The sequence below is a fragment of the Sminthopsis crassicaudata genome, chromosome 1 (genome assembly GCF_048593235.1).
Source record: "Sminthopsis crassicaudata isolate SCR6 chromosome 1, ASM4859323v1, whole genome shotgun sequence".
NCBI lineage: Eukaryota > Metazoa > Chordata > Mammalia > Dasyuromorphia > Dasyuridae > Sminthopsis > Sminthopsis crassicaudata.
In genome coordinates, this window is record NC_133617.1 from 229,510,017 (window position 1) to 229,522,621 (window position 12,605).

The 12,605-nt window shown below is 40.3% G+C and overlaps 1 protein-coding gene across 1 annotated transcript in view; it reads right to left on the reverse strand.

Annotated features, from left to right (window-relative positions):
• The window catches only part of EMILIN2 (elastin microfibril interfacer 2), a 60,720-nt gene continuing 48,115 nt past the window's right edge, over positions 1-12,605 (reverse strand). The window contains exons 5-8 of the mRNA XM_074275940.1: positions 8,339-8,755; positions 6,551-6,586; positions 5,533-5,661; positions 1-1,249 (exon numbers count right to left, since the gene is read on the reverse strand). Of these exons, the coding sequence (XP_074132041.1) occupies positions 912-1,249; positions 5,533-5,661; positions 6,551-6,586; positions 8,339-8,755 (920 nt within the window). The 3' untranslated portion in view covers positions 1-911. The remainder of the gene's footprint in view (positions 1,250-5,532; positions 5,662-6,550; positions 6,587-8,338; positions 8,756-12,605) is intronic.

Genomic DNA, 12,605 nt, shown 5'->3' on the forward strand with positions numbered 1-12,605 from the left:
TTACCATCACATGATTTTGACCTTTTTTTTATTGTTGGTACTCCTTGTCTTTGCACTCAGAATGTACATGTCATCTGAGGAGCCCAGCTGGCTTCACAAACACATTTAGTCTGCAGTATTCCCCACACTCAGTTTGGGAAACAAGCCCAGAAGAGAGGGGCAGGGCAATAATTTCAGGTGGAAGTTGTAAGAAGAGTAATTTCCAAACCTCAGGGTTCCTGTTCCTCCAATGGCATCACAAATAGACACTTCAGTATTTACACTTTTCCCCTATGTGATATAGATTAAAGGCATCAGTGTTGTGACATAACCAGAGGGACATCCGCTCCCATCTTCTAAGGGAGGACAATTCCCTCTGGTTCTGCTCTTTGGAAGAAATTAGTTAAAGTCGTTAACTTAGCTTTCAAAGCCTGAAGTCTAAAACCAGCTTTCACATCCTAAGAAGAGTCTTGGAAGTCTACAGCAGCTGTTCCTTCTTTCTTAGGAGGAAGCACTCCATCTACCACCACACAGTCAGTTCCAATTTCCAGCAGTATGAAATGACTCGGGGTTCTGCACGAGGGAGATGCAAGATGGGCAAATGCTGTGCAATCAGGGAAGATGCGATTCACGAGGGATAAAAGTAGATTTTTCAAGTTGCTTGGCTTGGTTGGAGGAATGAAAAAAATTAGTGCAAGAGTTTGTGTGAGAGAGAGAGAGAGAGAGAGAGAGAGAATGCTTTTGTGTTGTCTGGCTTTGAAACCAGAGGTAGAGGTCTTAAAAATCTGAATTAAACTTTTGAAAAGGCAGCAGGGGGAGCATGGTATGGGGTCATGAAAAAAACATTAGAATTACATACATCATCTGAATATATTAAAGCTTCAAAGTTCATTACAACTATCTTCATCCTTTCCTTGATGTCCTAAGCCAGTCTAGATGTGGGAAAGGAAAGGATAGAGGAAGACCCCACTGAATGTAGAATACATTTCATCAAAGTCTGTGTGGGCCAGCCTGCCCCCAGTCACCACAATGTTCACTTCATCTCCTGCTTTCAAGTGGACGATGAGATGGAAAGTTCCTGTTCCACCACAGGTATGTAACCCCCCTCGGGGTCTGTGATATTCCAAGAGTTCTCTTCTGTATCCAGCTGTGTGCAGCTGGGCCACGCTGGCATTAGAGACCGACAAGACGGCTTCAACATACTCATCTCTCTCAGGAGTGAGGATGGCAGTGATCAGATATCGGCCATCATAGGGGGCAGTAAAGATCCCTAGGAGAAACAGGTATTTAGTTTATACAGAGTAAAATCATTTTTACTTAAAAGTGATGAGTTAGTAAAAACAAAAGTTTAGGGCCTCCCAAGTCTCTCTCTCACACACACACACACACAATATCCTAATTCTGGTGTGTATTTGTAGTCATTCTTCCTCATGTGGCTCTTTGCCTTCTAATTGTTACAATCTTAACAAGAACAAACAAGTACAAATCCATATACAGGGTTTCCAGCTGCTGGGGCCCACCAGGGAAGTAAGTATAATTAGGGCATGAAATTCCAATATAACAGCATCAAATCATCAGGATAAACTTTCCCCTTAAACACGGCTCCTGAGGAGAGGGACGAATAATTTTTTTTACCAGTTTTATTAGTTCCATGGCCTTGGTCTCGCCTACACCACATATGTACTATGTCTCGGAAACTAAAGCTATCATGACTTTTCCTCTCTGCCATGGGAAAACCTCATTGTTTCCTTTTTTATACCATTTTGAGAGTTCCTTGCAATTGGTTAGGCCCTTGGCTCTATGAAGACTCATGTTGGAAACTCCCAAAAAGTCAAATTTATAATCTATCTCTTGGAAAGACTGCTGCTGTTACTACTTATGTTGCTGTTTAAAATGCTAAGAGATAAGTAAGAAAACTTTAGAAGAGGCAACCTAGGGAAAGCATGATATGTTCCCCAAAGCACCAAACATTAAACAATAGGCCATATGCCAAAGCAAGAAGAAAGGGTATGGAGAAAAGGGGCTAGAGACAAAGGGAGCCTAAAGAATAGGAAAACATGCAAATTTTGTGAACCCAAGAATATTTTTTCCCCAGCTGTTGTAGAGCAAATATAATTTAATCCCATTGTTCCCAAGCTGGAAAATTCAGGACCAGCCCCCAAAAGCTGAACAACATTTTCTTATCAGGGCCCAAGGAAATCTAACTGCTTTGTTGGTGATCTTGGGCTTGGCTGAGATGAGTGATACCTACAGAGATCAGGGTAAGCTTAAAGGGGAATGGCCATCTCTTCTGCTAGGACCTAGGAATCGGGTGGGATACTCAGAAGTAGTCACTAGCCCAGCCTCTCTCAGTCCTAAGAAGAAAAGTTAAGACTCTTGTCTAATTCTTGAGGCACAAGACGACCAGTTCACCCACAAGCACCATATCAACCAGTACACTGATAGATCCCATTTGGTTAGCTGGTTGTCCTTTGTTCTCAAAAGGGGCCAAACTGACATCTCTATTAAGAACCAAGTTATGGTGTGTCCCACTGGCCAGACCCAAACCAGCTCGGGATGCTCTGCCCAGGTCAGACACAAAGAGTGACTAGGAACATTTGAGGTGGCTCTGATTCTGTGCATCTTGTGTTTATCCTGAGTTAATTTAATTCTGCTTTGCTCGTAGAGCACAGCACCTCCTCTGAGGAGGGCATACCATGCCAGGTGGTTCTGTGCCAGGGTCTCCCAAGTCATCCAATCAGCACTAAAGTTCTTAAGCGATACCTAGAGAATTAGACTCAGGAAAAGATGAGGTAAATGTAGTCTAGAGGGAGGGGGAAAAGGCCTCCCAGGGAAGAGGGGGGCCTCGGTGCATCCCTGAGGCATGAAGGACAACCTCTATCTGGTACTTGGGGTACCTTCACAGCTGCTGAGGCTTTTCATTTACTCTGTTAAGTCTCTTCTTTATACACATACTTATACTGAGGCTGCTAAGTGGATAGAGGGAATCAAGAAGTCCCAAGTTCAAATCTGACCTCAAACACTTAGCTATGTAATGCTGGGCAAATCATTTAATCTGTCTGCCTCCGTTTCCTCATCTGCAAAATGAGGGTGATAATAGCACCTCACTCCCAAGGGGGTTGTGAGCATCAAATGAAAAAAAAATTGTGAAGTGCTTAGAACGGTGCCTGTAAGTACCACATACATGTTAGTATTATTTATTAATAGTTTATATTTGTTGGAAGCCACAATCTCTAAGCCGATTGGCAAAGCCCAGCGGTCAGGTGTGCACAGCACTCGGGCAGGAACAACATTTCCTTCTATGATTCTCTTTAGTGGACTATTATTTCCTATATTATTTATAATTGGCTTGATTACAGCACCAAACATTATCTAAAAAACATCTGGTGACAAGGGGAATTTGGGCACGTTAACTAGAAATGGTCCCACACGCATAGTTCTATCCTAATAAAACTAATCTCTCACTGAGACAAATGATAAAGGAGAGAACATCCTGGAAAGCACTGTCATTATAGGAGAGAATCCAAAGGTCTAGGAAACAATGGTGTTTACCTATTTAGACTCAGAAAAGATCAGTATGTCTAGGAACCAAAAGATGGTTAAAGTATAACTAGGAATTGCCCTAAATGCCTAAGTATATAATTTCAAGTCAGGAATCAACAATCCATAGAATTGACAAAGAAGACATAAGTAAACTAACAAAATTCACTGACATTTAACCTTGTATAACATTTACTTTTCATTATTGGCTTAGTGTAATGTAATCAATAATTAACACTTAACCATAAAAAACTTACTCAAATATTAAATGTCAAATGTAGTAACATATAAAGTTCAAGAAGTCAGACACATGTCTGAAGACACTGTTGACCTAAAAGAAATTATATAATCATGATATAGTATAAAATAAAGCCTTAAGGAGCCTGAGAGAAGTGGGAGCATCACTTCATCAGCTCCTCACTCAAACTACCCCATGACTCCTGTCTTCTTTTGAAGTTGACCCCATTCCTCCTGCTTCCCCAGACCCCCTGCAGAGGCTGGACCCCTGCATATATACATGTTATTTCTCCCATTAATTATAAAAGATATTTATTAAAAATAATAAGGTAAACTCCTTTTTTTGCTTTTTGTATTCTCAGCAGTGTCTAGTACAAGTGTCTCCTAAATGTGTCTGACCAGCTGATTGAAGAGAAAACACTTTATAACATGCTCTGAGTGTAAGTTATTCTCACAGAATGTAACTGGGGAGGGCTGATGCAAAATTTTATACTTACACAGTCCTAGTCAAGTTGCTAACCCCTTGATAAAGAAATTAGAAAAGCTGTCTGGACATAAGTGGGTTTTCTGAGTATCTTAAAATCTATGCAAAGAGCTTTAATGAAACTCTAAGAAATAGAAAGCACAAAAGTTAGGTATCTTTTCTAGCACCCTGCACAGGTTTCCCCCAGAGCCGACATCTAATAAATGTGTGTCAGGTTGTACTAGCTCTCTCTTCCCAGACCTTACGATAAAAGGTCTAAGATCTTTTCTTCCAGAAAATGGCTTTTTTCCTGATTTTTTTTTAAAGTCTTCTGTAGGCATGCTGCCAATAATTCCTCCCTGTATTTTTTAATTGCTCCCTATTGTTTTTTCTTCTTTTTTTGTTATATCCATCCTCCAGGTGAAAAACTGGTTGATCAGAGGGATAAGAGTGAATTCCCTTGGCTTTCTCTGAGCTCAGAAGGCTCCACACCTGGGTGGGAAAGGCTGGGGACTCAGAAACAGAAGTTCCAGACCAGGGCTGGGAGCCTGAGGCCACAGGGCTTCGCATCAGGCTGTTCCCACCTAAAGGAAGCCGGCACGTCCCTCCCATTGTTTCACTGCACACCCAGAAGGATGAGGGGAGTGTCCCAAGCACCCCACTGGAAGGATTCTTGTCCAAAGTTTTGCACACAACACGCACAGTTCCCATTCCCGTTAAGAAGAGAATTTGGTTTCCTGCCATGGTTTTTTTTTCCCTTTTCTCATAGAGAATCAGAAGGGAAGCTGAGCAGAGTGTCTCTGCTCCAGTCCAGTACAAAGCACGTGTTGCAAGCTTACCGAGTGTCAGATAAACAAGGAAACCTCGGGTGATTCCTCCGGATGAGGGGCTGGGGGAGGAGCATGTACTGAGGGGGGAGGAGCATGTACTGAGCAGTGCCAAGAGTAGTGCTGTTGACTAGTGGATGCTGTATGTTGATCTCATAACAAGAAAATGTTATTACATACTGGTCTCCAGACCCTAAAACACACCATATTTTGTTGCATATGAGTTAGGGCAAAGATTTTTTTTTTTTAAACAGCAATGTTGGGAAGAATACAAACTATGTAATCCTGCCCCTCTCGGGCTCTTGGCTTCCACACCTGACAGAGCTGCCAATCCCTCCCAGACAGGATCTCTCATAATATATCCCAGATACATTGTGGGATTGGGAGGGTTCCCCAGCACTTTGGGGTCAGGAGGGCTATAAAACAGAGCATGTGGAAGAAGGCTCCTGCCTCATTACCCCACCTGCACATCCCGGCAAAGCTTACCCGTGTTAGGGTCGTAAAATTCTCCATCATTCACAAGTACTTTGTTGAAGAGGACCACACCCGCCTCACTTGGAAAAGGTTTCTGAGTCAGACCGGCAGAAAAGGACACCAGGGAGGCGGTAGGAATCCCTAAAACAGAGGAAGTGAAAGTGGTTGTCCGAGGGCTTGGGCCGGGGTGTTCCTTCCCATTCCCAAGCTGTAGCATTGTCTCTTTGGGGATGACTGGAGGGTGGGGTGGGAGAATGGAGAGTAAGGGTCAAGGGCGGCCATAAAGTGGAAAGAGCTCCTCTGTTCACTAACTGGATCGTTTTTCCCCACTCTGACCCACTGGTTTTGCAGGTTATAAAGTAAGAAGATTGGCCTAGATCTCACAACCCCCTTCCTACCAGCTTAAAAAGGTCAAGGTCTCCCTGGCACCCAGGGCCATCTCCAGTCTCCTGATCTATGTCTGGCCACTGGACCCCGATGGCTCCGGAGGGGGAAGGTGAGCCAGGTGACTTTGCACAGCCCTCCAATTCACTTGCATATCATGGCTTCACCTCCCATCGCCACAATGGTCTTGCATGCAGAGCTATTCTGCAAGTTTCTAGGGGGCAACACCACTTTTTCTTTCTAACTTGAAGAGCAATCATGACAAAGAGGCTCATCGGACTAATGTCCTTTGAAGGCAAGAATTTGGGAGCTGAGGAATCTGGGCAGGAGGATTCTGGGACGCCAGCTCTGCACAGATCCAATTGGAAAACGTGAGTCAGTCTGAGACCCATAAAGTCCTAAGATGACAGCTTTGCGGCAATCCATGCACTCATGGGCACTGGGATGTAAACAAGCCAGAAAGATTGATGAAGCAAAGTTCTTTATGTTAGGAATTAATGTTGGGAAGCAAAATTTGACCACCACCTGCAACAGACTCCTTTTATCTACTCAGACTGACCAGAGATGGACTGTGCCCCCAGACAATGGGATTGCTGTGTGGGTCTAATGGGAGAACATAGAAAGTCTCTCTGCCACCCATTATTACCTTGTGAATCCACAGGAGATGGTGGTTTAGGGTATCCTGCAAAATAAAATTGTCAAGTGTTACTAAAATGCTAATATATAACTAGCCAATATGACTGGACTACTATATCACTAATAGAAACACTATTTTTGATCTTTATGATTAACTATAAACATGCATGTTAACAGAAAAACTACTTCTCTCAGTCCCAGGAACTGAATTTCACCCAGCATTCCCATCAACTTCTTGGGCTTTCAGAGTTAGCAGCCAGAGTTCATCAGGGAACTACAGAGAACAAGGCTCCTTTATATACCAAAATATTTGTAGCAGCACTTTTTGTGGTCACAAAGAAATCAAAACAATTGGAGAATGGACAAACATTTGTGGCACGTAAATGTAATGGAATATTATTGTGCCGTAAGAATTGACAAATATGATAAATACAAGGCAACATGGAAAAATTTATCTAAACATACAGAGAGAAGTGGGCCAAGCCAAGAAAATAATGCACACAGTAACTGTTATTTTATCCTTTTCAGTTATCTCCTCAGCTGAGAAAACTGAGGCAAACAGAAAGCTAAAGACTTTCCCAGGATCTGGTGAGTGTTTGAGGCTGGACTTGAACTCAGGTCTCCCAAAAAGCCTAGTACTTTACCTACTATACAACAAAGTAATAGAAGCAGAATAAAATTATCTAAAGCCCAACCTTGGCCCTTATGAGGAGATATGAAAAGAAAAGAGGACAGTTGTTTTTTTAGAAGACAGGATCTAAAGATAAAGAACATTTCATAATAAAGCATATAAAGTCTTTTCTCCTCAAACGTATTAATGCATTTTGCTAACATTTCTTTTTTCTTATTTTTTTTTAAATTTCTTTATTATAAGGGGTAACTCTCCAGGAGGGGAAAATGATATAGAGGAGATTGTTGGTGATATAAAAATAAAAAATTATTGTTATGTTAATAAATACTCATTTTTTCTTCTTATAAATCCACTTTTATAATAAAAATCACCATATGATACATTTTATCTGTTTGGCAAGATATTACTATGGAATTAAAACAAAAAATGACATTATTTTAAATAGAATTCATAAGTTTAAAAAAAAAGACTTAAAGAATAGAGCTAAGACTTTTAAGAGGCAGGCTATTAGGTAGATTGGATGTTTGATGGACTAGATGAATTTCTCTTGAGTTGCTTTAGTCATTCCCAAATCTGTATGACTTCATTTGGGAATATGGCTCTCCATTCTGAGAGTTCCTAAGTTTTTCTATACTTGAATTAATCAGTGTTCCCTCACATGCTAATGTAGAAAATGGTAAGAATGTGTCTCCTTTTCCCTAGGAAGGCTATTGACACCCTGGAAGAATGTTTCCTTAGAACTGTTTCTCCAATAATGTTCTAGCACTGTTTTCTCACTGGTACCTTTGGGAACCAACAGAATGAATTTTCCATTTACATCAAGAGACTGAGGACCTAGAGTTTATCCCACCTCCATTACTTGGCTATTGATAACTTAAGACTTTCACTCTCAGGCCTTTATTTTCCTTGTTTATCAAATGAGAAGACTGCACCAAGTGATCTCAGTTCCCTTTCTACTAATATTCTATGAATCAAAAGCTCTAAACTAGGGGTTCTTCACCTAGGTTGATTTCCTTTGTAGTCCAATGTATTTTATTTTAAGCATTTAAAAATATGAGTGTGAGCAGGGATCCCAAGGCTTTACCAAACTGGTAGGGGGCTCCAGGACACAAAGGTTAGAGTCCCTCTTATGAATCATATAGAACTAAGACCTAATTCATGACTCACCTGGGGCTCCAGCATATCCTTCAGAGCTTGGGATGGGCCACCGACTGTCCTGGCCATCGACACCATTGGGCAAGCCTCTTCCTGACATCACCATTTTCCCAGGAGGCCCAGCTTCCCCAGTCTCCATGATGACTCCTGTAGATCCCGGTAGGAAAGGCAAACCTGTCCACCCAGGTAACTCTGAATGGGATGGTATCTGTTCAGGGGGCGATGGCTGTGGAGGAGTCTTTGATTGTGAAGGCTGCTGAGGTATTCCTGGCTGGAAGGGTTTCCCAGGAGTCTTGGGAGGGAGGGGGCCTTTTGATTCTGGAGGTGTTTTTGGATGTGATGACTCTCCAGGAACTTCCACTTGTGATGGGTCAGCAGAGCTTCCTGGTTGTTGTGGAATTAACTGTGGTATTTCTGATGGGGCTTCCGCTAAGCATCAGGAGAGGCAGAAAGAGATAGAGTCAGGAATGTCAATCAACAAAGTTTAACTATAGTTCTCTTTATATGGACAATAGAAACAGTATAGCCTTTAAACAAATGAATATCTTATTTGTTTCTAAAAAGTAAAAAGCTGCCTTCTCCCAACACTATAATAATATCCTGCCACAGAAACAGAGACAGCTGTGATCTCTCTAATATAATACAAAACTGCCTATCAGTCTAAAACACTCTGCTCCCCAAATCTGGTCCCCACTCTTTGGCTAAGGGTTCAGCATTTGGTATATGCCTTCTCCTAATAACATGGTATACTTAATTATAGATTGTTGTTGATCGATCATTTCAGTCATATTCTACTCTTTAGGAACCCATTACAGACTGTTGTTGATCAATTATTTCAGTCAAATCCTACTCTTTATGAAATTATCTGAGGTTTTCGTGGCAAAGGTACTGGATTGATTTATCATTTCCTTCTTCAAAAACACTAAAAGAGAGATATTAAGAATGGCAAATGAGAGACAAAAAAAAAGTTAGGGGAATTTTGATCAAACAAATCAATCATTCTTTCTTTATAAATGATGAATCTTTTCTCCTTTTCTTAGCTATCGATTCAGTTCTAGAAATCAGTGTACTATACTGACCATATCTTCTCTGAGATAAACACAGCTCCTTAGATGCTTCTATCCTGGCCCCATCCCTAAGACGTTGACTTCCCATAGCTATTTTCCAATGGATAGCTAAGTAGAGAATCTGTGACAGACATTCCCTGGGGTCGAATTTGCCCAGACCCAGCTCTTTGGGAGGCACTACTAAAGTATGTCTGTTCTGTGGCCAGAAATTTTCTAGTTGGAGTATTAAAAATATATCTCCATTTTATTTAATGCTTGATTTAATGCAGAGATTTACCAAATCTTTGCTGTACAAACAACACTATTTGAGAGCAATAGAGCCACTTTTCTCACTAAGTATTCCCATAAGATCCAGATTTTTAATCCCTTTGAGAGATTTACCAAACAATAAAAAATAAAAATGGAAAAAAGCCTTATATTTGAACTCAGCTTTCCAGCTTTCAAAGGATTTTCATGTGCATTGCCTCACTTGGTGTTTACAATGACCCTCTGAAACTTTAAATGAAAGGAGATTGATGATAGCCTAAAATGGAAAAAAGGAATATTGGAAAACTAACTCTGAGTCAGAACCCTGATAATATGACAGGAGCCAAAGGAACATAGAAACATTTCCTGAAACTGGATGGGACCTCAGGGAGATTACCTACAACAACCCCTACCTAAAATATGAATCACCTCTAGACAATCACGATTAGACTTTCTGCTGAAACAGTTGTCATTACTTCCCAAGATAACTCATTTTCTTTTTAGGCAGTTCTAATTATTTTCCTTATGTTGAGCCAAAATCTGCCTCCCTATAACTTCAATCTATTGATTCTAGAAAAAGTTTAAATCCATTAAATCCATTTTTTCCTTCAAATATTTGCAGACAGTTATCCAGCCATACCCTTGGAGTTTTCCCTTCAGACTAAACTTTCCAGTGAATTTACATGATTCTTATAGAGATCAATTTTAAGGACCCTCAAACTCTGGGGGCATCCTTTTTAGAAGGAACTCCAGCTTGTCACTCTTCTAAAACGTGGCATCCACAAATGGGCTTCATATAGAACCATTGCTTGCCTTAAGGCAATACTATGGCTGCCTTCAGCTCAGACTTCTATAGGTCTGAGGATGCGTATCAGATTGGGAAGAGAACAAGATCAGCACAACAAGATCTCTAAAAGATATGAGGAACCCATGATCAAAGACTCAATTTGCCTCCCTTATTTCCCCCCCCACACACTTTCGGGACAACAATCTTTGTTTACTGTGGGAGCAACATATTTAAAATTAGACTTCAATAATAAGGAACTAACCACACTGTCCTATTTACTGTCAAACTGTTCTTACAGTAGCATCATCTATGCTATAAAATGTTAAGTACAAATGACCTATCATTACACTTTTCTGGGGTGACTAGGTTTAATAGAGTCCTGGAAGTTGAGGTTCTGAACTAATGTAGTATGACTACAGAGGAAATATTCCCACCTTTACTTCAGGGATTCCTGGCCTGCTGTTTGAATTTTGGAAGGTTGGCTTGTTCTCCCTTAGGGTATGAGCTTTTCTAGTGCATATGGCTGGCTTGGAATCCTAGAGTTTATTAATATGTTATCTTCCTAAGTATGCCAGACTTAAATCACATAAACAAATGTTGGATCCCTCCAGCTTCTTATAATTTTTTCTCTTAAAAGTAGCAGCTATTTGACAGCAGTTACAAGTGAGGAACCAGACTCATCAGGGGTCACTCCAAACTTAGCCCCAGGCCATCTGCATGAACACTCACTGGAGAACTCCATAGCATTTTAATTGTCCAACTGGAGAGCTTATTGTTGCTTTAACAGCAAACTCCAGATCACTGAGGGACAAAGACCATGAAATGGCATCTCCCACTTAATTAACGTGAGTTCTGCTAGAGGAAATTGGCCTGCCATCTTTCCCTTCATTAATGGTAAGCTCTCTAGGAACTTTGCTTGCTTTATGGTGTCACATTATTCCCACCTTCTCCCTTTTTAAGGATGAGTTCATTAGCAATTAGAAAAACAGAAAAAATATGGGAAGACTTGTATGAAGTAATGCAAAGCAAAAAAGTCAGAAGTCTGATGAAATAATATGCACAATGGATACAACTGTACAAATGGAGTCAAGTCAAGGCTGTGTTTCAGTAAAACTCAGGCTAAATATGATGGACTGTACTGATATCTAATTAAAATTAAAGCAGAAATCCTTACTTACAGTTAATAATCTATAATACACACATGGAAAATAATATGTACTATCAGCCATAACCATTCTTTTAAAGGATGGTTCTTGCTTAACTGCTTGGGAACATTTTTGTTTTTGTTTTTGTTTTTTGTGGAATGTTTATTTTGATGTTTGTTGATATGTGTCTAATGTGTTACAATAAAATGCAAAACTTTTTTAAATTAAAAAGGGCCAGAACTCATGGGACCATTCCTTTTTTCCATGCTACTTTCAATGTAATTATGCCCGCATATTCCTAAATGAGGAAATTTCAAATGGGAAGTCTCCTGATTCATTTTTTCTTAGATTCATTATAGATATAAGGTCAGGAAGAAGCCACCCTTTCCTCCCTTGAATACCATCTTGAAACTGAACTCCAAAAAGATGTTCCCTGAATGGTCACTGGACTGGTAAAAATAACTAGCTCTGGCCTTGATGCCAAGTGAATGGTCATAGATACATAGATCTGCAGAGTCCATCATATACATCTTATTTAATTAGAATCTCTGGACAAGTACCATCAAATTCTGACTTGAGAGGCCTGAGTTTGTATGTTTTTTCAACCTAATTTGTTTTTAAAGTCCACTGAGTCATATTTCTATCCCTTTCTATTCTAATCCAACTTTGTTCCTTCCTTTTCAAATCTACAAATTTATCATCATTGCATTTACTATGTCAGGTAATAATCCAATTATTCCTTCCCCAAAATTAAGTAAAACATGCTCCTGCTCTCAGAAAGCTCACAATCTAACAGGAAAATGCAACACACACACACACAGATACACACATTCTACACAAATCAAAAATTAAAAGTAAATTGTAAAGGGTCAAAGATCACTAACTGGGTGGTGGAAGATACATTAAGAAGGGTCCCTTGTAGGAGGCAGCATAAAAGTTGTGCCTTACAAGATGGGAAGGATTTCAGCAAGAGGATATGAGGTGAAGAAAGGATTCAAGACTCACAGAGCAAAGGAATAGAGGCAAAAAACTAG